This window comes from Onychostoma macrolepis, chromosome 14, assembly GCF_012432095.1.
Source record: "Onychostoma macrolepis isolate SWU-2019 chromosome 14, ASM1243209v1, whole genome shotgun sequence".
Lineage (NCBI taxonomy): Eukaryota > Metazoa > Chordata > Actinopteri > Cypriniformes > Cyprinidae > Onychostoma > Onychostoma macrolepis.
In genome coordinates this window covers 24,082,299-24,108,300 of record NC_081168.1, presented here as the reverse complement: position 1 = coordinate 24,108,300, position 26,002 = coordinate 24,082,299, and the positions used below count along the sequence as shown (strand labels likewise).

Genomic DNA, 26,002 nt, shown 5'->3' with positions numbered 1-26,002 from the left:
TTTTCCCTCCCACAGGGTTCTTCCCTCATCCCTAAAGATGTGCCCAAAGTAAACTGCAAACTCCAAGTGTGTGTGTGTGTGTGTGTGTGTGTGTAGGCCTGCTATGAGGGAGATACTGTGTATGAGAGAGAGAGAGAGAGAAAGTCGTGCGCGTTCTTAATTAGAACATTCCTCTGAGGATGCTCGTGGGGAGCGCGCATCATCGACTGGTGAGGATTATCCATGAAAATTAAAGATTAGATTTGTGCGAACATGTGTCACTCTTTCTGAAGACACGATTCGGATTTGTCCCATCAAAACAATAACTTCCACAATCTATAATCTTATAAATCGCTCGATCTGGTTTGTTGCATAGGATCACATGCGAAAATATGTCGGTATTAGTATAGCGTATCCTAAATGTGTTCTTTACGAAATGGAGAAAGGCCGGGGATTCACTATCTATCTATCTATCTATCTATCTATCTATATATATATATATAATATTTATTTACTGGCTTGCGTTCAAAATCCACCTGCAAATAAATAAGTAACCCCCTGTCTCGTTTATTTCAGGGTGATTTCGCGCGCCCGGTAGCTCGCGAGTTAAACGTGTCGGTACAGTGATTATGCTCCGTGCTCTCATGTCGCCGTCCGCCAATACGATTCCTCCCCAGCACACACACACACACACACACACACACACACACATCACCTCCCTCTCTCGTCTCACACACTCCTCAAAGCGTCTAACACACTGGAAAATCAAAGCGCTCGCCTCTCCTGCTCACACACTGCCTGCGCTGAGCGCAAAGCGCACAACCCAAGAGAGAATCCAAGTTTGCTGCGAATTTCAATCTCTGTTGTAAATCGACACATGCACTTTTTAGATTATTTTTATTCCACTTTGGATAACAATGCAAGTGTGTATTTGTACCTAAATTGTTTTCCAAAAACTGTTACAATCTTTCACAACTGAACATGAGTCTTCTCCGTGAAAGCAGCTGAAAAGATCAGATTTTTAGGAAGATGGACCGGAGGCTTCCGAGGAGGCGATGGACGTTGACAGGGCAGGTTGTGTGTCTGCTCCTGTGTGCGTGTGCACTGGACCGGGTTTTGGCGCAGATTCGCTATTCAGTTCCCGAGGAGTTGGAGCACGGGGCTTTCGTAGGAAATATCGCAGAGGACTTGGGCTTGGACGTGGCCAAATTGTCCACACGGAGATTCCGGATTGTATCCGGGGCTAGAAAACAATATTTAGAAGTGAATTTGGAGAACGGAATTCTGTTTGTGAACGAAAAGATCGACCGCGAGGAGCTGTGTGAACAAAGTCCCATTTGTTTCTTGCACTTGCAGGTGGTCATTGAGAACCCTTTGGAACTGTACCGGGTAGAAGTGGAGATCTTGGACGTGAATGATAACGCTCCCAGTTTCCCGTGGAGCGAGTTTAATCTGGAGATCACAGAGTCTGCTGCGCCGAGCTCCCGGTTCCCCCTGGAGAGCGCACAGGACCTGGATGTGGGCTCGAACTCTCTCCGCTCGTACTTGCTGAGCGCCAATCAACACTTCGTGCTGGACATTCAGACGCGTAACGACGGCAGCAAGTTTGCAGAACTCGTTCTGCAGTCGCCGTTGGACCGAGAGCAGCAGAAGACGCACGAGATGGTGCTCACGGCCGTGGACGGTGGCTCCCCATTGCGCTCGGGCACGGCACAGATCACGGTAACTGTGCTGGACGCGAATGACAACGTGCCGGTGTTCGACCGCTCCGTATACCGGGTCAGCTTGGTGGAGAACGCGCCTAGAGGCACTCTCGTGCTCAAACTGAACGCCACGGACCTGGATGAAGGCGCAAACGGCGAGATCACCTATTCGTTCAGCGGGCACGCACCTCTGAAGGTGCGCGAGCTGTTCAGCGTGGATTCTTACTCGGGTGAGATCCGGGTGAGGGGAATTGTGGACTACGAGAGGGCCAGCGTGTACGAGCTCTACGTGCAGGCGAAAGACAAGGGTCCCTCAGCCGTAGCCGTGCATTGCAAAGTGCTGGTCGATATTCTGGACGTGAACGACAACGCGCCCGAGGTCATATTAACCTCTGTGTCAACACCTGTACAGGAGGACGCGCCTCCGGGCACGGTGATAGCCGTGATCAGTGTAATGGACCGCGACTCCGGAGAGAACGGAGCTGTGGATTGCCAGATCCCCGGAAATGTGCCGTTCCAGCTGCACTCCTCTTTTAAAAACTATTACACACTCGTGACCAGCGAGTTTCTCGACAGAGAGTCTGTCTCGGAGTACAACATCTCCCTCACAGCGCGAGATCTGGGCTCGCCCCCGCTGTCCACCAGGAAGACGATTCTGGTTCAAGTGTCTGACATTAACGACAACCCGCCGCGCTTCATTCAGCCCTCGTACACTGTATATGTGACCGAGAATAACGCCCCGGGCGCTTCCATTTGCTCGGTGACCGCATTCGATCCGGACTCTAATCAGAACGCGTATTTGTCCTACTCCATCCTGGACGGTCAGATCCAGGGCATGCCGGTGTCCACTTATGTCTCCATCAATTCTGATAACGGCAACATCTATGCGCTGCGCTCTTTCGATTACGAGCAGCTCCGGAACTTTCAGATCCGAGTCCAGGCGCAGGACGCCGGTTTCCCGCCGCTCAGCAGCAACGTGACCGTCAACGTATTCGTTTTGGATCAGAATGACAACGCGCCGGTCATCCTGTCCCCGCTGCCCAGAAACGGCTCTGTTGCTACTGAAATGGTGCCCAGGTCGGTGGACGCTGGGTACCTTGTGGCTAAAATCACGGCGCTCGACGCGGACGCGGGGCAAAACTCTCGCCTGTCATATCAGATGCTGCAGGCGACGGATCCCGGGCTGTTCAGCGTGGCTCTCTACACCGGGGAGATCAGGACGATCCGCCGCTTTGTAGACAAAGATGCCATCAGGCAAAGACTCGTCATACTTGTCAAGGACAACGGGCAGCCGCCGCTCTCGGCCACCGTGTCCATCATTCTGTCGGTGGTGGACTCCGTTCCGGAGTCGCTGTCCGACTTCGGTGACCTCTCGCTCAGCCCCCAGCCCCCGTCTAACCTCGCGCTCTATTTAATCGTGTCACTGAGCACCGTCTCGCTCATCTTCCTCGTGGCCATCATCGTCCTGGCGGCCGTGAAGTGCTACAAAGACCGCGACTCCCTCGGCGGTTACGCGCTCTCCTCGCTCGGTGCCGCTTGCTGCAGCTTTGAACCGGAGCCGCCCGCCGAGGTGTTCAAAAAGTCTAATCTCAACCTGCAGATCTCCACCGGCGCCAAAGTGCCCACGAACTGCGTGGAGGTAAACAGCAATCCTGGAAATCTCTCTCAAGCTTACTGCTACAAAGTGTGTTTGACACCCGAATCTGCAAAGAGCGACTTTATGTTTCTCAAGCCTTGCAGTCCCGGCACACCGAGAAATAACGCGGCGAGAGGAGCGGATAACCTGGCGATGAGCTCACAGAGCCGCTGCTCTTCCGTGAACAATGGAGCGACTACACCGAACGAGGTAAAACTGCATTCACCCTCTTTCTTAAACATCAACTTGCTTCATTGAGTTTGTCAGGTGATCTTTATTTTTGAGTCACTTTGGTGAAGGGTATCACTTGTGCACATAAGTGTAAAATATGTTGGTGAACGAGATGAATTGGTTATCGATTATCTATAAATGCACAAAAGAAAAACTGCAGGGCGCTAATTATTTGACAATAAATATTTAATACCTCTAAGTCAATCAATGACCTTGATTGAGAGTGAACTGGCGTCTCTAGACAGCAGCATCTACAAGAGAAACCTAGGACAATACACGTCTTTTAGCACTCTTTCCAGTTCTTCTTTTGTTTATGTGCGCACTTTATCTCTCTCTTATATATATATATACATATATCATATATCTCTCTAAAATGTCGCAAAACAAAACATTAAATGTTTTTTATGCTTCTGTGTTGTTAATGTGGCCAGCTTAAAATACTAACGTAGTCTGTCTCTAACCTTCAACAGGAGAAGCTTTTTAGTTCTCTGCTATTGCATTTAGGCACAGACATTCTTTGTCAACTGTATATCAAGGGCGCGCACACACATACACAAGCTAATTATCCAATACACAATGGCACACGGACGCGGACTGGTTTCTTCCATAATGGGGCTGGGGAAATGAAAGCATTAGGGAGCGAGCAGGAGCCGATGGAGACGTGTCGCGCCTGTAGATTCTGCCACTTTGCCCTTATAGAACGAGAACGAGGGAGAAACTGTGTGTGTGTGTGTGTGTGTTCTGTTAATATCCACTAGGTGGAAACGTCAGGCTGTAAAATGTAAACGTGCTCACTTCGGTTTTCATTCAATTGTCAGGGTGACCTGTTGGAGAGCCAGGTGTGACCTTGCCTTGGGTCAGTGAACTTCTTACAGCCGGTGAAGAATAAACTCGTCCATTGAGGGAACTGCAACCTGTAATGTCCATAGAACATGTGGCCTTTAGGTCTCATATAGAATATTCATGAAAGCCTCTTTTATACCCCTGATTTTCTTCACTGGCCAACACATTTAGGACAAATTCTGCCCTTAAGGGTATACAAAACCTCGCACAGATGTACAACTTGCGTGCAGTCAGAGCTACTTACAGGATTTCTTCTGGGAATATATTAAAGCTGAAATATTCTGTATAAATTCACCAGAGCTGCAGCGGAAAATGCAAACGCACGGGAGTTTCTAAAATAAAACGAGAAATTAAATTTAATTGAATTCGTCGGACAGTTAAATGCGTTTTCGAAATTAATTTCCTGCCCGCTGCGGTTTCCTTTGAAGATTAAAATCGTATGTCGGTGTTCTAATTATCTACGGAAGGTATTTTGAAGAACGGTTCTAATAATAAGCTTACATGGCGCTCTCCTTATGAAAGTCTCTAAGCGAATTAATAGAGCGTGGAATCCATACTTTCTCTCTCTTTGACATGGAATAAATAACACCCCCATTCTCCTCCTCCTCCTCCTCCTCCTCCTCCTCCTCCACCTCCTCCACCCCGCCGCATCTCTGAGGATGAAAGAGAAGACCGTGACACTACAGTCATTGCTCAAGGCACCACAGCTCCAAAAGAAATGACGGGCGATTCACACTTTTGGCCACAAGGAGGCATACAAGATTCCTTTAATGCCTGAGGAATATCATTTAGAGTACATGTGGACATCTGTAGCAATTTTATACTCTAAAAAGTTTCGAAAAAGATGTATAAACATTTATCCTACATATGTGTTATAATCAGTTATTTATTTTAAGTTTTTTTTATTGTTTTATGTGTTGCAGTTGAAACAAGCAAACACTGACTGGGCCCTCACCAAAAATCAAACTTCCTCTCTGAAAAGGTAAAACACACGTTTACTTGTCTCTGAATAGGGACACACTATACACATTGTGTTTTTAGTTAATAGTGACACAATATTACAAACTGTTGTACTACAGATAAAATCTTAAGTGTTTCTGTAGCTCAAACAATAGCACATGGTGCTAACAATGTTATGGTCATGTGTTGAATTTCCAGGGAATGCATGCAAGTCATATGCATAAATGAAAATGCTAGAAGTCAAAAAAGAAAGAAAAAAAAAGTTTATGAATATTTTTTTTTTCCCTTTCTAAATGATAAAATGAGGGTTTGTCATTTAGAGCTGGCAAACAATGAACTTTCATGCATGAAATCTGGAGTATCATAATATCTCAGATTGGCCTAATTTCCCATCATCTGTTTGCAGTTGCAACTCTATAAACATGGATGGCACTCTGATGCGTAAAGCCATGCAGGCCGAACCTGAGAATTATGTGGGTCAGATGGCTGCCGGACAGTACTGGACCTGGGGAACCCGCTCAAAAGGTACAACTATACTTTATGTCACATTATTTGATCCTGTTTATTATATTTGATCAATTTAATCAATTTATTTATTAATTTATCTATTTTTTTTTTTTTTTGCATTTAACACTCAAGATGAAACATTATTTAAATTATCTGACATATTTCTAAGTGGAACAGGACATTCAACAAGGAAAAAGTGTTGGAGTGGGAATTACTAAAGGCATTGCTTTCACGAAAGCCTAAAAAGCAAAAACCAGCACATGGCCATATCACCTTGCCTTATGTTGGAAATGTGGTTGTTTTGCATGTTCATTTCATTTTCTCAGCCTGTTAAAATGAGTCAAATTACAGATGTTAAAAAACCATGAGTGTTATTAGGCTCTACTACAGAAAATTAGCAATTTTTAATGTGTGATTAATGTTCAGATTCAAGGACCAGACTTTGAATGTCTTTCATTTCTGTGCAATAGTTAGAAATATATTACTTTGGCCTTGTTCAGTTTGTGGGTAAATGAGACATTACTTGAAGAGACTTTCATGATTTGTTCGCCAAAATAAATTATTCACCTCTGAATGGGTTTCATTTGTATAGAGTCAAAAGTTCAAAATTATGAAGATTAAAAAAAATATGTTTTCAAAGTAGACTTTTATGCTCACTAAAGCTGCGTATATTTGGTCATAAATACAGTAAAACTTTAATATTGTGAGGTATACAATTTGAAATAACAATTTTCTATTTGAATATATTTTAAAACGTAATTTATTCCCGTGATGCAAAGCTACAGTAAATACTCAGCATCATTATTCCAGTCTTCAGTGTCACATGATCCACAAGAAATCACCAGAGCACCATTGCTGCTCAAGAAACATTTCTTATTATTATCAATGTTGAAAACAGTTTTGCTGCTTCATATTTTTGTAGATACCATGACACATACCATTAAAAAGTTTAGGGTAAGGATAATTAAAAAAAAAAAATAAATAACTTTTATTTAGCAAAGACAAATTTAATTGATCAAGAGTGACAGTAAAGAAATTTATAATGTATAATATTATAAAAGATTTCTATTTCAAACAAATTCTGTTCTATTGAACTTTTTCTTCATCAAAGAATCCTGAAAAAGTGCAGTGACACTGAAGACTGGTGTAATGATGCAGCAAATGCAGTTTTGCATCACAGGAATAAATAACATTTTGAAATATTTTTATATTTTTTAAATTGTAATATTTCAAAATATACAGTATACCATTTTTACTGTATTCTTGATCAAATAAATGCATCTTTGGTGAGCATAAAAAAAAAAAATATATATATATATATATATATTTTTATTTTTTAAACATTCAAAATTTTTAATTATTTAATCTAAGTAGTTCTCTTCTTTTTCTCTTTTTTTAACCCTTTCAGAGTACCGGATGCATTCTCCAGCAGGTAGTGTTTCTCAGAGGGCCTGGACTCCTCACTACACACCCCAACACAACCCTACCCACCACCTGCAGCAGCAGCAGCCCACAGCACAGGTCCACTCGCACCCTCCGCCGGACTACCAGCACAATGTCTACATCCCCGGCACACCGTCCGGCTTCTGCACCCTGCGGCCCAGCTACCGCAGTGAGCTCGACGTCCACAACTCATTCTCCACCTTCGGCAAGAAACGTAGGTTCATCTCTCCCAGCAGCTATGACCCGCATGACGACACGGGGGCAGAGGTCATCAACAATGACTTATATAATGAATAAAATAAGACAAAAGGACCTGTGCTGTGATGATGAACAAAAAGAGTGACTTATTACCAAAGCATAGCACTCATTATGTAGTCTCAGCCTCAGATGGACCGACACAATCCATTCATCGACCATCTGTTGCATTTTGCACATGCAATGCAATTTATGTTGATTTAGGAAGCAAAATTTTTTTTTAATAATACCAGGTTGATATTATGAACACTGGATTTGCCATAGTTTGCCTGGATCATGGCTTCAAATCTCTGAAAGTTATTCAGGAGCAGAACTGTATATCCCACTTTGTTTTCTCTCTGTGAACTTGTTTAGCAGGACAAAAGTTTTTATCACAAAGTCTAAAAACGCCTCACCTTTTTCTGACTTCAATTTTGCAGAGATTATAGAGTGTAACAGTGCTTGACCACTTTCTCAGTGGACTTGGTTCCAGAAGTATAATAAGTAAGAATAAGTATTTTTCCCATTAGGTTTTAAAAAAGAGTCTTCATTAAAAAGTTTTAAGCCATAAACCAACCAACCAGTTATGAATTTAATCACAACTTTGATTAGAAGCCAAAAAGTATTTGAAAATCAAAAAAAAAAAAAAAACCCAAACAAACAAAAAAAAGTACTTGACTGAACTTAATAACTTGAATGAGGGAATATGAACAAAAATTCAATAAAGGGTTTTGAATGACATCAAATTAAAAATGATGGAGAATCATAAAACTATTAATTTAAAGATGTTAATTTGAGATTTAAAGATTTCTCTGCATAATCATGGGTTTTTCATATGGAATTATGATGTTAAACACAAATACTTCAGGAAAAAGTTGAAATAATGCAAACTGATAGCTTCAACAAAAGCATATACCATTAATTAACAAGCTTGTCATTCACAATAGGCCTGTCTTTAAAGGTTTATCAGTTATTGTTACGTCACTTCCCCTGTGGAGATAATGAATGGAGCTTTTACTTCTGGAACCGACTGTTGCACTCTGTATTCAGATAAAACCACCACTAACTGGCATGTAAAAAAAAACTGTTTTGTTGCTTTAAATGTGAATCAGGCAGAATGAGCAGCAAACTGACTTTATGCTGCAAGTCTGAGACTACTTGACACGTGACAGGCAGGGAACTAAACCTTTATGATGTCACAGTGCCGCTATGCTATGATGGTTCTGTCTGTCACCGCTCTGTGTTCACACTCACTCAAACATGCACTTTTCACTCACATAGTGTGTGTTTGTGGCACATCATTCTGGCCTGCTCATAGGACATACCGTCTGTTCTGTCATTGGGGCCTATTGTACTTAACTACAGAGGCTCTGTTCCTTAGGATAGGATAGTCTGGCTGTTTTCTGACAAACAGATATTTAAAAGAACTTGAATTAGTTAAAGGAGTGAGGTGAGTTCTTATGATCCCAATGAAGCTAAGAAAATTGCTTGTCCTGTTATATCAGGAACTGAATAAAACTTAATCTGTATTATTTATTATTTGTAATTGCATCTGCTTGGTTAATTTAACCACACCGGGCCTAAAGGTCAAAGGTCATTACCACTAGAGCAGCAGTGAGAGGCCAGGCCTGAGATTTAATACAGTACTGAATATCATTATTATTTTTATATTTTCCTACTGTTGTTACTTTGACAATCATTACAGCCAAAATGTGATTATTACCCGCCTTTTGCACACCGTGTGAGCATATAAATCAATACAGTGGTCATGATGAGACTGAATTATAGGCTAGGAGAAGGTGGATGCTCACCAAGTGAAACTGATCGATTCAATATGATTACTCATGTAGGAATGACTGGATCCGCACTTAGAGACACATTACTGCCTCATACAAGAGAACAGGATGTGAAAATCCATTCATTCCAAATATGTACATACAAATATGAGAATTAAATATTTTTTTTCTGAAATAAAACTGCAGTGTTGTGATTAATATTTCACAGGTGAAACTACGAATAATAAAATACTACAAGCCAATTGCTTACTGAATGCTGTGCAATATACACTGTATACTGCTTAATACTTGTAAAAATAGTAAGATAATATGCAGTTTGTATCAATGAATGTTTCAAACGGTAAGTATTAATTTTTTCACATGAACTTTCACAGGAATGGCATCCAGTTATATCAGAAATGTATAGTTTCTCTGGTCCCACTTTATATTAGGTGGCCTTACTATGTACTTACATGTAAATTAATCATTTGGTACAATTGTATACATACATGTTTTTACATTGTACTTACACTTTTAAAAATACCTATATGTAATTACATCTGTAATTACATTTATAATTACACTGTTAACCCATCCCTTGCACCTTAACCCACCCTTAAACCTACCCATGCCACCAAACCTGTGCCTAAACTTACCCGTATCCCACCTCAATAGCAGCAAAAGTGTTTTGCAATACAATATGACCACAATAAGTACATTGTAGTTATTTTTTGATGTAAGTACATAGTAGTTAAGGCCACTTAATATAAAGTGTGACGGTTTTGCCTTTTAATTCAGTGTTGCAGTTTGCAGATTTTATTCCGTTTTTCTTATGTTCAGCCTTTTCGGTTTGTGGGTAAAAGTAGGTCTGTGGTTAACACTACTTCAAGAGTCTTTCGTGTTTTATTTTTTAAAGCATACAACATAAATTATGCACAGTCATATTCTCAGGTGTGAATTTTGAAACCAACGTGTGCTCTAAAAAATAAAAGTGCTAAAATAGTTCATCTGTTGCAGCAACTTATGTTTTTTAAAGAAACAAAAGTGCTTCAAACTTCATTTACAATTGACACTGTTTTTGTTGCAGAAAAAAACGTGAAAGTAATATTTTCCACTAAATTAAAATAAATAAATAAATACAATACAATACTGCATGGTTCAAAATGCTAATTCTCTTGCAGGTTTAAGGACTGGAAATTGAACAGCTCTATTGTCTTAATTAATTCTCACCAGCTCTTATCTTTACATAGTTGCATGAAAAGACATTTCTCGGCACAAAGAAAATAAAATGACCCAGGCCTCTCTCTCATGCACCGAGTAAACATTGCAAATGCTAACATATGCTAATGAGCTTTCTTATATTCCCTTTTTCCTCCCACGGAGAATAGACTTGGTTCATTAACTAAACAAACACAAAACTCCATCGTCTAAATATCATTTTAATTAAAGACGGGGAAACAGACGGGCCCGTGGGGGGAATCAGGCTCCCCCTGAAAATGCCACACCTGGACGCAATCTCTCCCGCGCCCTTTCCATTTTAATTTCCCGGGGAAATGAGTTCAGAATGTCAATAGATGAGTATCGCCCAGTTGAGAGGGGTAATTAGGTTTGCCGTGTGTCCTTTCAGATTACAAACGTTAATGAAGAAATGGTCTCCATGGCGCTAACACACTTCTCTAAATCGAAGTTCATCTCTCTGAGGGCCCGTGAACCGGAGGTGAGGAGATGAGCAATTTAGACATGTCCCTCTCTAGACTACAGATCAGGAATTAGAGGAGCTCCGCTTTTACCTCACAGAGTCACATTCAAACAATGACACCCTTTTGAGAAGTAGGAACAATCTGCACACAGAAAACTTCGCTCATGAATATTAATTAGGTGACTAAACAGTGGTCCTCGCCGATTGGCTGAAAGACAGACCATAGCTATAGTTGCTCATATATGTTTATTATTTGATTATAATTCATTTGTTATGTGTAATTTAACTTAAAGAAAATAGTCATTTTCTTGAATGCTAAATAACTGTATGTTGAAGCTATGATTAAATCTAGTACTTAAATTAGTCAACACTAATTTGATTGGTCATAACTGTGAAGGTCCTTGCATTTTAAAGGTTTAAACACAATTGAACTATAAAGATGAAGTGCTCATTTTTAATATCTGTATTTGTGACGTATGCTGTTTAGGCCTTCACCTTTGACATTTAGCAAGTAAGTGCATCTCCAGTTTGACCATGTCCTTGTCCTAGACAGAACGTTTTAGCTCTAGCTGTTTCTATGACAACGCCAGTCCAAACTCTCTCTCTTTGTTCCATGCTGTTTGGTTCTAAACCAGAAGCAGAGCTGCTTTGTCTGTTATTATGACGATATAGTCTGCCATTACACACGCTGTTGGATTGCATTATGAAGTATAATGGACAGTGATGAGTTTTATTCCCGCCTTAAATATAGTTTTTTTTAGATTAGTATTTACTCTGGCTTGTCATAATACCCTTAAACTCTGATATTTCGCTCTCTTACATTTTTGTCTCTGAGACCTGGAGCAGTGTCTTTTTGCATATGAAAATGAACTGATAATGATAATATGAATTATTAAATATCAAATGTGCATATGAACTGTGTATATACACATACTGCGCACATACAATATACATATGCATTTTGGTAAATATAAATACAAATAGAGTGGGGTCAGAATAACTGCATTCTAACTAGTGGTCTAAAGTCTCAGTATTAGCCATAAATCAGTTCCTTATATTTTATTTATTGTTACTTTAAACATTCAATTTTCAAGAACGATACCTAAGAAACTAATGACCTGACCTGCATGAATATCCAGCTCACTGATTCATGAGAAGTGGGACAAAACAGGGTGAAATATTGAAAAAGACAGACAAATTAAACTACATTTTTGTATCTTACATGTACTAAGCTACTGAGCTATGCTTTGATTCAACCTCCCAACTTTTCTCTTTTTTTTTTTTTTTTAATCAAAATGTGCTTTTTACCTTTCCATCCTTATTTTGCAATCAAGCAATCAAGATGTTTTTAACATTTCAAAACACATTCTCATGTTAGCAGCCAGATTAAATGTTCACATGTGACCAACAATTCCTCAACAAATATAAATGATCATAATCAAATATTATCAAAATATTCATCTGACGGAGGTTACAGACCTGACGGAGTTGACACATCTGACGGTGGTGACGGAAACCTGAATTTAGTCATTTTAACTAATACACTGAATCAATCAATTACTGTATTAAAACAAACACAACAAACAGTGAGTATGTTATTGTGTATAAAGCTTTTTTTCAAGATTCACATTTATGTATTTTGATATGTCATTGGAACACAAATGAGCTATGAGCAAGGTAACTTTTAAAAACAGTTAAGTGAACAAATAAAACAATTAGTTGTTACCTCTATCAATTTACATTCACCAGGATCTTAATATTCACATTTAAACATCTTAACAAATGATCCAAAAATTATCAGAAAATATATGATCATATACATTATTAGAAAAATTAAAGACTATTTTATATTTAATATAATTAAAAATGACTTGAAAACCAGTAAAATATGATGACTTTCATGTTGAATGTCAACTCATTGATGTACTCTGCAGAGGTGGAATGTGGCAAGGCGGCCGTTTAGAGTGACTGCTGCCCCTGATATTAACTGATTTTATTACATTTTAATGTCTGACATTGCTGACAAAAAGTGGGGACGCAACTTTAAAACCTTATGTGTCCTTGAAAAATAACCTTGCTTTGATATGAGATATTATTAAGTGTTTCTTTTGATCAAACAAGCTCTTTTTCATCAAAAAAAACATTTTTATCCATTTTATAGCATATAAATGATTGAACTTCTCTGTGTTAGTGAGAAGAAAATAAGTGTCATAGATTTGATTTATTTATGATAAAATTAAACTGAAGGGGATAATTGTGTTAAATACATTCTATTATTAATCCCTCATAACATTTACAATTGAAAATATTTTCATTTTTAAACCTAATAGAAGTTACAATTGCTGGACATGTTTTGTCCCATGTCTCAAGAACCAGTGAGCTGCATTTTGGGAAATCAGTCTCAAAAAACACCACTAGAGGTCGCCTGCACCACATGTCAACAAGCTTGAGGAGCAGTGCAGATGCAACATTGCAGAAATTACAGTTGCTGGAGCATTTTATTTACTAGATAGATAGATAGATAGATAGATAGATAGATAGATAGATAGATAGATAGATAGATAGATAGATAGATAGATAGATAGATAGATAGATAGATAGATAGATAGATAGATAGATAGATAGATAGATCGATCGATCGATAGATAAGCAATCCATGTTAAATGAAATTGGTAATGATATTTTGTGCTTTCAGTATTTCAGTACATACTTATCATGAATGGTTAGACAGAGCTTAACCAAAACGTTTATTTTAGAGTAATTACTGTTAGAGGACTCACTTTGAATTCAATTGCAATGACAAGTTACAGTGACATTTTACTTTTAGGAGATATAGTCATTTATTATTATTATTTTATTTTTATTATTATTATTATTATTAATATCTATTTGCAGAGGGAAACTGAAGTGCCAAAGAAAAAAAAAGTATTATTACAATAATTTAATTCCCAATGCAGAATCTTCAGATCTTCAAGGGAGCATGAATTCATCTGACTGGCATCCAGTCCTGGAAGAAAGAGAAAAGAGGATGTGTTGAAACAGCCACAGTTCACAGAAAGAGAGGCAAGTTAAAAAATGCTGTAAAGAACATAGGCAACCAGCTGTTATATTCTCTCAGCCATTGTACATGTGAGATTCTTCAGCTGAAATTATGTTGCTCTCTTTAGCCAAAAACGTCTTTTATGTATTTCAGATTAAATTAAATTAATCAACTATTAAATCCATTACATTTTTATATTGACATGCACTGATGGATCAGAAATAAAATAAATAAATAAATAAAATAAAATAAAAATCACTGTAAAATCATCTACTAGTCTGTGCTGAGCCGTTGTTGCATGAATTCTGTAGCATCCCTGTCAAAAAAAAAAATAAAATAAAAATAATAATGACTAAATACAAAATAATAATAATAATTATTATTATTTTTATAATAATAAATGCCAAGTATGCAAGGCATTTCATAACATTTTATGCAGTGACACCATAATGAAATAGAGAAAGGGAGAATAAAGAGAAGCACACATGTGCAGGCTACACACATGCATGCACACACAGAGGGAGAGAGACAGGGAAGTTCATTGATATACGTTTAATACAGACAAATGGCTTAGATCATTTTCGTTGATGAACAATATAAATTTATAAAGCGATTTGCAAGAGCATGTCTTCTATTGATAACTTTAATCAAGTAAATATACAGTTCTTGGCTCTGTCTCAGCGCGTCGCTGTTGGCCAGTAAATGACACAAGGCTTCATTTAAAGGGACGCTGTCATATATACCAGAAGCCTGGTGGTCCTGAGAACAGCATCTTTTTCAGCAGGAGCGTTTTTAAATCATTACAGGAATATTTTTACAAGCAAGACTGAACAAGGCATATTTTAAGGAGCAACACGACTAGTAACTCCACTGACTGATCTTTTCTGACTGATTTTGTGTCTTCTGCTGGAATTGATGATGAAGCCAGTTGGACGGTGGGTTCCGTTTTTCTTTGTACTTTGGGCAACATGGGAAACGGCTTTGTCTGTCACGCGATATTCCATACCGGAGGAGATGGAGGGCGGGTCCGTCGTTGCAAATCTAGCCGCTGATTTAGGACTGGATGTTAGTGGACTAGCACAGCGAGAGGTAAAACTTGATATTTTCCATAACAACAAATATCTTGATATTAATAAAAGAACTGGTGAGCTATTTATTGTTAATAAAATTGATAGGGAAACTCTGTGTCCTACTAAAACCACGACATGTTTTCTAAAATTAGACCTAATAATTGAAAGCCCATTGCGAATTTTCAATATTGAATTGGGCATCACAGACATTAACGATAATGCTCCTCATTTCCGGCGAGATAAGATTGAACTGGATGTCTCAGAGTCCGCAACACCGGGAGAAAGATTTTCTTTGCCAAATGCCTTTGACCCAGACGTTGGTGCCAATACAGTCAAGACCTATAAATTAAGTGAAAGTGAACATTTCACTGTTGATATACATTCTGGTAGTGATGGTACAAAATATGTCGATTTGGTTCTCACGAAGGCCTTAGATAGGGAAGAGAAGGCTGTTCATAATCTGATACTCACTGCAATCGATGGCGGAGTCCCTGCGCGCTCTGGCACAGCTAGTATTATTGTGCGCGTCCAAGATACAAATGACAACGCCCCTCAGTTTGATCAGGCAGTTTATTCTCTAAATATTAGCGAAAATTCTCCAGCTGGTGCTGTTGTTATTAAATTAAACGCTACTGATGCTGACGAAGGCCCAAACGCTGACCTTACATATTCATTTACGCTTTATACTTCTGAGAAAACGCAGGAGATGTTCTCGCTGAATTCAAAAACTGGCGAAATTGCAGTTAAGGGCACCATCGATTATGAAGATATGAAAATATTTGAGATGTTTCTTGAGGCTAAAGACAATGGCCCAGTTCCACTCTCTGGTCAATGCAGAGTGACTGTGTATGTAAAGGATATGAACGATAACTATCCCGAGATAACCATAAAATCTCTTAAGAATACCGTGGACGAAAACATCCCAGTCGGCTCTGTTATAGCCCTGGTGGGTGTTAGTGACAGAGACACTGGAGATAACGGTAAGGTAAATCTGACAATGAACAAATCCTTACCATTTCTTTTAAACCAAACCTCTGACTCCCTCTATGAGTTATATGTGTCAAAACCGTTAGATCGTGAAATTGTCCAGGAATATGAGATCATGTTGGTTGTGACGGATAAAGGGAATCCTCCCTTATCTGATAATGAAACTATAACTGTCCACTTGCTAGATGTCAATGATAACTCACCGCACTTCCCACAGACATTTTATACCATACCTGTTATGGAAAATAACGCACCTGGAGCTTTACTGAGTTCTTTAACTGCTATAGACCCAGATCTCCATGAAAATCAGTATTTAGTCTATTTTATCATAGAGAAGGAAATAGTGAACACCTCCATGTCCATGCTGTTCTCCATTAACCCAGAGAACGGGAATCTTTACGCGCTAAAGACGTTTGACTATGAGATAGAGAAGGAGTTTCTTTTCCACATCGAGGCCAGAGACTCTGGCGTTCCTCCGCTCAGCAGTAACGTGACCGTTCACATTATTATCATGGATCAGAACGACAACACACCGCTTATAGTGTCTCCATGGCGCGCGCACGGCTCGGTGGTGGAGGAAAAGATCCCGAGATCCACCGATAAAGGGACTCTGATATCCAAAGTCATCGCCATAGACTCTGATTCAGTGCACAACTCTCGAATCACGTACCAGTTTCTCCACAACACTGACGCGACATTATTCAGCTTGGATCAATATAACGGAGAGATCCGGACCATGAGAATGTTCAGTTACAGAGACTCGCGCCACCAGCAGCTGGTTGTGATCGCCAAAGACAACGGAGAGCCCGCGCTCTGCTACAGTCACCATCAAACTGTCCACGGTGGAGACCGCCCTTAAAACCTATGCTGACATGACTGAGGTGCCTTTGGGATATGACATCTTCTCCGATTTAAACCTGTATCTGGTGATCGGACTGGGCTCTGTTTCGTTTCTTTTACTCATCACTATATTGGTCACCATCGTGCTGAAGTGTCAGAAAACGAAGCCCAGCAAAGCGGCTCCTCCGAGCAGGAACAGTGTGATCAGCGAGAGGAACTCGACCATCGCGGATTCCACTCTGGTCTCCAACGATGCCTACTGGTACAGTTTATTTCTAGCAGAGACCAGGAAAGGAAAGCTGGTGGTCAGACAGCCTGTGCCAAAGGGATCCAGATACATCGTGTCCAGTATACCGAGGGGCACAGGAATGACCGAGACCAGCGACTCAGCTGCTTCTACTCTACAGGTAAGAAAAACGATTAAACTCTAATACAACTATTAATGAAAATATCATTATACATTCTATTTAGGTGTGAATATGCTTTTTAAATCAAGGTGACAAATCAAATTTATAATATACATCAGGTTTCCCACAAATAATATGTTCAGTATTCACTCTTTATTATAATCTAATTCAGCTGAGCTGGCTCTATTTTAAATGTGATGTTTTCAGATCATGCACAAAGTGTCGCTGTTGTCTAGCACTACACACGATGGAAATGACTTATTGGTCACCATAATGTAACGTCACAGTCTACATCTAGTAGAGTGATCCTCTCTTTGCACGTCTCTTTGTTCCTCCGCGTATTTCATTGTCAGTTTCCATTGCTTGTTTGGATTATACTGGACTTGTATCTTAAATAAAAAATGGAACCGTGTATGAACGCACAGAAATGGAGAAGGTACGTTTGGTTATTCCTGATTATTTTTCACTATTAAACCCAGTATTTGGCGTTACTCACTACTCTATTCCAGAGGAAATGGAGGTGGGATCTGTTGTAGCAAATTTAGCCACTGATCTTGGTTTGGATATACAGAGTCTGACGAAACGCAAGATGCGCCTAGATGTGATAGCAAATAAAAAATATCTGGATGTAAATAAAGAAACAGGAGAGTTATTCATCGTCGAAAGGATTGACAGAGAATATCTCTGCCCATCCAAAACTACAAATTCTTGTTTTCTAAAGCTCGACGCTACAATCGAAAATCCAATTAGGATGTTCAATATTGAACTAGAAATATTAGATATCAACGACAATGCACCCCACTTTCGACGAGATGTCATGCATTTGGACATTTCTGAATCGACACCAGCCGGCGAGCGTTTCTCACTGAACAATGCAGTGGACTCCGACATTGGATCTAATTCAATTAAGACTTACTATCTTAGCGAAAGTGATCATTTTACTATCGAAATACAGTCTGGTCGAGATGGATCTAAACTAGCTGATTTGGTATTGAAAAAAGCATTAGATCGCGAAGAACAAGCAGTTCATAATCTGATTCTCACTGCTGTAGATGGCGGAGTGCCTTCACGCTCTGGGACAGCTAATATTATTGTCCAAGTGCTAGACACTAATGACAACGCCCCTCATTTCGATAAAGACAGCTATACTGTACATTTAAGTGAAAATTCTCCAGTAGGAAGCCTTGTTGTTAAGTTAAATGCAACAGATTTGGATGAAGGGCCAAATTCCGAAATAATATACACATTCAGTTTATATACCTCCGAGAAAACGCAAGAGATGTTCAATTTGAATTCAGAAACGGGTGAAATTCGAGTCAAAGAGATGATTAATTATGAGGATTTCAAGATCTATGATATGGAGATAATAGCAACAGATAAAGGAGCTAATAGTCTGTCTGGAAAATGTAAACTAACTATTTTAATCACAGACATGAACGATAATCATCCTGAAATTTCCATCAAATCATTTTCTGGCCCTGTTAAAGAGGATATAGCTGTAAATACTGTAATTGCAGTTGTTAGTGTGAGTGATAAAGACTCAGGAGAAAATGGACAGGTAGATATTCATATTTTTGATGATTTACCTTTCGCGCTTAAAGAAACGTCTGATAATTATTATGAATTATTAGTTTCAGAACCGTTAGACCGTGAAAAGGTTCCAGAATATGACATCACTATTACCGTGACTGACAGGGGCATCCCGTCGTTATCTGATAATGAAACTATAACTTTAGAGCTGCTGGACGTTAACGACAATGTTCCTCAGTTCCCACAGACATTCTACACGATACCTGTTATGGAGAATAACGCGCCTGGAGCTTTACTGAGCTCTTTAACTGCTATAGACCCAGATCTCCATGAAAATCAGTATTTAGTCTATTTTATCATAGAGAAGGAAATAGTGAACACCTCCATGTCCATGCTGTTCTCCATTAACCCAGAGAACGGGAATCTTTACGCGCTAAAGACGTTTGACTATGAGATAGAGAAGGAGTTTCTTTTCCACATCGAGGCCAGAGACTCTGGCGTTCCTCCGCTCAGCAGTAACGTGACCGTTCACATTATTATCATGGATCAGAACGACAACACACCGCTTATAGTGTCTCCATGGCGCGCGCACGGCTCGGTGGTGGAGGAAAAGATCCCGAGATCCACCGATAAAGGGACTCTGATATCCAAAGTCATCGCCATAGACTCTGATTCAGTGCACAACTCTCGAATCACGTACCAGTTTCTCCACAACACTGACACGACATTATTCAGCTTGGATCAATATAACGGAGAGATCCGGACCATGAGAATGTTCAGTTACAGAGACTCGCGCCACCAGCAGCTGGTTGTGATCGCCAAAGACAACGGAGAGCCCGCGCTCTGCTACAGTCACCATCAAACTGTCCACGGTGGAGACCGCCCTTAAAACCTATGCTGACATGACTGAGGTGCCTTTGGGATATGACATCTTCTCCGATTTAAACCTGTATCTGGTGATCGGACTGGGCTCTGTTTCATTTCTTTTACTCATCACTATATTGGTCACCATCGTGCTGAAGTGTCAGAAAACGAAGCCCAGCAAAGCGGCTCCTCCGAGCAGGAACAGTGTGATCAGCGAGAGGAACTCGACCATCGCGGATTCCACTCTGGTCTCCAACGATGCCTACTGGTACAGTTTATTTCTAGCAGAGACCAGGAAAGGAAAGCTGGTGGTCAGACAGCCTGTGCCAAAGGGATCGAGATATATCGTGTCCAGTATACCGAGGAGCACAGGAATGACCGAGACCAGCGACTCAGCTGCTTCTACTCTACAGGTGAGATCACTTTTATAGTCTACAATTTGATTCTTTTTTGCACGTGTATTATGAATTACGAAGCACCCATTCTGAGGTAAGAATATTTCAGTAATTGTGCTTTAATTTTTTAGGCTATGTAAAGAATAGTGTAATAATAAATTGTCAATGTCAATGGATATTTTAACATAACCTGTACACAATTTTAAGGCACCTCAGTGTGTGTGCGCCAAGTGGCGCTGTAGTCTCACAAACTGTACATCACTGCGAGCATAATTTCAACGTCACTATCGCAGTTGGCCATTTTGCAATGAATCCTTGTTTTCTGCGTCTGTCTGGCTTGAGACAAAATATTGCGGTTTACATCGAGGACATTTTTTATATTTTATCCCTTCACTAACACTTGTTTTGCATCTAATTTTGGAGTAATATCCAATGCTTTGTTGCTGCCTGAACTGCTTTGTCTTTGCATCATAAGCATTTGATCAGACAATGGATTCTGATTTGAACGCCCGGACATGGAGAAGGTATGTCGCGCTGTTTTTTCTTTTATCTGTATTTCTTCAGTCGGCTCTGGCTGTTACTCACTATTCTATTCCAGAGGAGATGGAAGTGGAATCTGTCGTGGCAAATTTAGCCACTGATTTGGGACTTGATGTACAGACTTTGATTAAACGAAACGTCCGATTAGATGTTATTGCCAACAAGAAATACCTCGCCATAAACAAAGACAGGGGCGAGCTGTACATACTAGAGAAGATTGATCGTGAATATCTGTGCCCCGCCAAGACCACTACCACTTGTTTTTTAAAAATGGAAGCTACTGTCGAAAATCCTGTGCGAATATTTTATATAGAGCTGGAAATCACGGACATAAACGATAATAATCCTCATTTTAGACGAGACACAATCAATTTAGATATCACTGAATCTACACCAGCTGGTGAGCGATTTTCTGTCAGTAATGCAGTGGATTCTGATGTCGGTTCCAATTCGGTTAAAACATATTATCTGAGCCAGAACCAGCACTTTGATATTGAAATTCACTCTGGGAGGGATGGCTCCAAATTTGCGGACTTAATTTTAAAAAAGGCTCTAGATCGTGAAACCCAAGCAGTTCATAATCTGATACTGACAGCAGTGGATGGCGGAGTCCCTCCGCGTTCAGGTACGGCCAGTATCATCGTTCGGGTGTTGGATGCAAATGACAACGCCCCTAAATTTGATCAGGAGAGCTACACCATCAATTTAACTGAAAACTCACCCATAGGCAGCCTGGTTGTTAAATTAAATGCAACAGATCTAGATGAGGGTTCTAATGCCGACCTTGTGTATTCATTTAGTCTGTATACATCAGAGAAGACACAGAAAGCTTTCAGTTTAAATCCTGATAGTGGTGAAATTAGAGTGAAGGAGATGGTTAATTATGAAGACTTTAGAATTTACGATATGGAGGTTATAGCATCAGATAAAGGAACTCATCCATTATCCGGTCAATGTAAATTATCCATTATAATTACTGACATGAATGACAATCACCCAGAAATTTCGATTAAGTCATTTCAGAGTCCAGTGAAAGAGGATATAGCTGTAAATACTGTAATTGCAGTTGTTAGTGTGAGTGATAAAGACTCAGGAGAAAATGGACAGGTAGATATTCATATTTCTGATGATTTACCTTTTGCACTCAAAGAATCATCTGATAATTATTATGAATTATTAGTTTCAGAACCGTTAGACCGTGAAAAGGTTTCAGAATATGACATCACTATTACCGTGACTGACAGGGGCATCCCGTCGTTATCTGATAATGAAACTATAACTTTAGAGCTGCTGGACGTTAACGACAATGTTCCTCAGTTCCCACAGACATTCTACACGATACCTGTTATGGAGAATAACGCGCCTGGAGCTTTACTGAGCTCTTTAACTGCTATAGACCCAGATCTCCATGAAAATCAGTATTTAGTCTATTTTATCATAGAGAAGGAAATAGTGAACACCTCCATGTCCATGCTGTTCTCCATTAACCCAGAGAACGGGAATCTTTACGCGCTAAAGACGTTTGACTATGAGATAGAGAAGGAGTTTCTTTTCCACATCGAGGCCAGAGACTCTGGCGTTCCTCCGCTCAGCAGTAACGTGACCGTTCACATTATTATCATGGATCAGAACGACAACACACCGCTTATAGTGTCTCCATGGCGCGCACGGCTCGGTGGTGGAGGAAAAGATCCCGAGATCCACCGATAAAGGGACTCTGATATCCAAAGTCATCGCCATAGACTCTGATTCAGTGCACAACTCTCGAATCACGTACCAGTTTCTCCACAACACTGACGCGACATTATTCAGCTTGGATCAATATAACGGAGAGATCCGGACCATGAGAATGTTCAGTTACAGAGACTCGCGCCACCAGCAGCTGGTTGTGATCGCCAAAGACAACGGAGAGCCCGCGCTCTCTGCTACAGTCACCATCAAACTGTCCACGGTGGAGACCGCCCTTAAAACCTATGCTGACATGACTGAGGTGCCTTTGGGATATGACATCTTCTCCGATTTAAACCTGTATCTGGTGATCGGACTGGGCTCTGTTTCATTTCTTTTACTCATCACTATATTGGTCACCATCGTGCTGAAGTGTCAGAAAACGAAGCCCAGCAAAGCGGCTCCTCCGAGCAGGAACAGTGTGATCAGCGAGAGGAACTCGACCATCGCGGATTCCACTCTGGTCTCCAACGATGCCTACTGGTACAGTTTATTTCTAGCAGAGACCAGGAAAGGAAAGCTGGTGGTCAGACAGCCTGTGCCAAAGGGATCGAGATACATCGTGTCCAGTATACCGAGGGGCACAGGAATGACCGAGACCAGCGACTCAGCTGCTTCTACTCTACAGGTGAGATCACTTTATAGTCTACAATTTGATTCTTTTTGCACGTGTATTATGAATTACGAAGCACCCATTCTGAGGTAAGAATATTTCAGTAATTGTGCTTTAATTTTTTAGGCTATGTAAAGAATAGTGTAATAATAAATTGTCAATGTCAATGGATATTTTAACATAACCTGTACACAATTTTAAGGCACCTCAGTGTGTGTGCGCCAAGTGGCGCTGTAGTCTCACAAACTGTACATCACTGCGAGCATAATTTCAACGTCACTATCGCAGTTGGCCATTTTGCAATGAATCCTTGTTTTCTGCGTCTGTCTGGCTTGAGACAAAATATTGCGGTTTACATCGAGGACATTTTTTATATTTTATCCCTTCACTAACACTTGTTTTGCATCTAATTTTGGAGTAATATCCAATGCTTTGTTGCTGCCTGAACTGCTTTGTCTTTGCATCATAAGCATTTGATCAGACAATGGATTCTGATTTGAACGCCCGGACATGGAGAAGGTATGTCGCGCTGTTTTTTCTTTTATCTGTATTTCTTCAGTCGGCTCTGGCTGTTACTCACTATTCTATTCCAGAGGAGATGGAAGTGGAATCTGTCGTGGCAAATTTAGCCACTGATTTGGGACTTGATGTACAGACTTTGATTAAACGAAACGTCCGATTAGATGTTATTGCCAACAAGAAATACCTCGCCATAAACAAAGACAGGGGCGAGCTGTACATACTAGAGAAGATTGATCGTGAATATCTGTGCCCCGCCAAGACCACTTGCTTTTTAAAAATGGAAGTTATTGTGGAGAACCCTGTGCGAATATTTTATATAGAACTGGAAATCACAGATATTAATGACAACAACCCTCAATTTCGACGAGACACAATCAATTTAGATATCACTGAATCTACACCAGCTGGTGAGCGATTTTCTGTCAGTAATGCAGTGGATTCTGATGTCGGTTCCAATTCGGTTAAAACGTATTATCTGAGCCAGAACGAGCACTTTGATATTGAAATTCACTCTGGGAGGGATGGCTCCAAATTTGCGGACTTAATTTTAAAAAGGCTCTAGATCGTGAAACCCAAGCAGTTCATAATCTGATACTCACTGCTGTGGATGGAGGAGTCCCCGCGCGCTCTGGCACTGCTAGTATTATTGTGCGCGTTCTGGACACTAATGACAACGCCCCACAATTCGATAAAGACAGTTATACTATAAATCTAACAGAAAACGCACCTATTGGAAGCCTTGTAGTGAAATTAAACGCGACAGATAAAGATGAGGGTTCTAATGCCGACCTTGTGTATTCATTTAGTCTGTATACATCAGAGAAGACACAGAAAGCTTTCAGTTTAAATCCTGATAGTGGTGAAATTAGAGTGAAGGAGATGGTTAATTATGAAGACTTTAGAATTTACGATATGGAGGTTATAGCATCAGATAAAGGAACTCATCCATTATCCGGTCAATGTAAATTATCCATTATAATTACTGACATGAATGACAATCATCCTGAAATTTCTATAAAATCATTCTCAAGTCCAGTGAAAGAGGATATAGCTGTAAATACTGTAATTGCAGTTGTTAGTGTGAGTGATAAAGACTCAGGAGAAAATGGACAGGTAGATATTCATATTTTGATGATTTACCTTTCGCACTTAAAGAAACGTCTGATAATTATTATGAATTATTAGTTTCAGAACCGTTAGACCGTGAAAAGGTTCCAGAATATGACATCACTATTACCGTGACTGACAGGGGCATCCCGTCGTTATCTGATAATGAAACTATAACTTTAGAGCTGCTGGACGTTAACGACAATGTTCCTCAGTTCCCACAGACATTCTACACGATACCTGTTATGGAGAATAACGCGCCTGGAGCTTTACTGAGCTCTTTAACTGCTATAGACCCAGATCTCCATGAAAATCAGTATTTAGTCTATTTTATCATAGAGAAGGAAATAGTGAACATCTCCATGTCCATGCTGTTCTCCATTAACCCAGAGAACGGGAATCTTTACGCGCTAAAGACGTTTGACTATGAGATAGAGAAGGAGTTTCTTTTCCACATCGAGGCCAGAGACTCTGGCGTTCCTCCGCTCAGCAGTAACGTGACCGTTCACATTATTATCATGGATCAGAACGACAACACACCGCTTATAGTGTCTCCATGGCGCGCACGGCTCGGTGGTGGAGGAAAAGATCCCGAGATCCACCGATAAAGGGACTCTGATATCCAAAGTCATCGCCATAGACTCTGATTCAGTGCACAACTCTCGAATCACGTACCAGTTTCTCCACAACACTGACGCGACATTATTCAGCTTGGATCAATATAACGGAGAGATCCGGACCATGAGAATGTTCAGTTACAGAGACTCGCGCCACCAGCAGCTGGTTGTGATCGCCAAAGACAACGGAGAGCCCGCGCTCTCTGCTACAGTCACCATCAAACTGTCCACGGTGGAGACCGCCCTTAAAACCTATGCTGACATGACTGAGGTGCCTTTGGGATATGACATCTTCTCCGATTTAAACCTGTATCTGGTGATCGGACTGGGCTCTGTTTCATTTCTTTTACTCATCACTATATTGGTCACCATCGTGCTGAAGTGTCAGAAAACGAAGCCCAGTAAAGCGGCTCCTCCGAGCAGGAACAGTGTGATCAGCGAGAGGAACTCGACCATCGCGGATTCCACTCTGGTCTCCAACGATGCCTACTGGTACAGTTTATTTCTAGCAGAGACCAGGAAAGGAAAGCTGGTGGTCAGACAGCCTGCGCCAAAGGGATCGAGATACATCGTGTCCAGTATACCGAGGAGCACAGGACTGACCGAGACCAGCGACTCAGCTGCTTCTACTCTACAGGTAAGACAATCCAAGTCAATAAGCAAAGAGAGATTTAAATTACGTTTCACGCACAATTTCTAAGCGATGAGTCATTTCATGCGCCTTGGTATAAT

General features: G+C 40.4%; 2 protein-coding genes and 3 pseudogenes across 2 annotated transcripts; all 5 read left to right on the top strand.

Annotated features, from left to right (window-relative positions):
* Positions 1-793: 793 nt before the first annotated feature.
* Positions 794-9,480, top strand: si:ch73-233f7.1 (uncharacterized protein LOC100537710 homolog). The gene is made up of 4 exons (XM_058796976.1): positions 794-3,528; positions 5,316-5,374; positions 5,759-5,877; positions 7,268-9,480. The coding sequence occupies exons 1-4, from the start codon at positions 1,009-1,011 to the stop codon at positions 7,597-7,599; spliced, it is 3,030 nt and encodes a 1,009-aa protein (XP_058652959.1). The 5' UTR covers positions 794-1,008; the 3' UTR covers positions 7,600-9,480.
* Positions 9,481-14,820: 5,340 nt separating this feature from the next.
* On the top strand, positions 14,821-17,412 carry LOC131553189 (protocadherin alpha-C2-like; annotated as a pseudogene).
* Positions 17,413-17,715: 303 nt separating this feature from the next.
* Positions 17,716-20,179, top strand: si:ch73-233f7.3 (protocadherin alpha-C2). Its single transcript, XM_058797559.1, is given in 2 exon segments — positions 17,716-19,724; positions 19,726-20,179. Coding segments are annotated over 2 exon segments (2,397 nt in total). The 5' UTR covers positions 17,716-17,781.
* Positions 20,180-20,456: 277 nt separating this feature from the next.
* On the top strand, positions 20,457-23,159 carry LOC131553143 (protocadherin alpha-C2-like; annotated as a pseudogene).
* Positions 23,160-23,508: 349 nt separating this feature from the next.
* On the top strand, positions 23,509-25,970 carry LOC131553142 (protocadherin alpha-C2-like; annotated as a pseudogene).
* The last annotated feature ends 32 nt before the right edge of the window (positions 25,971-26,002 follow it).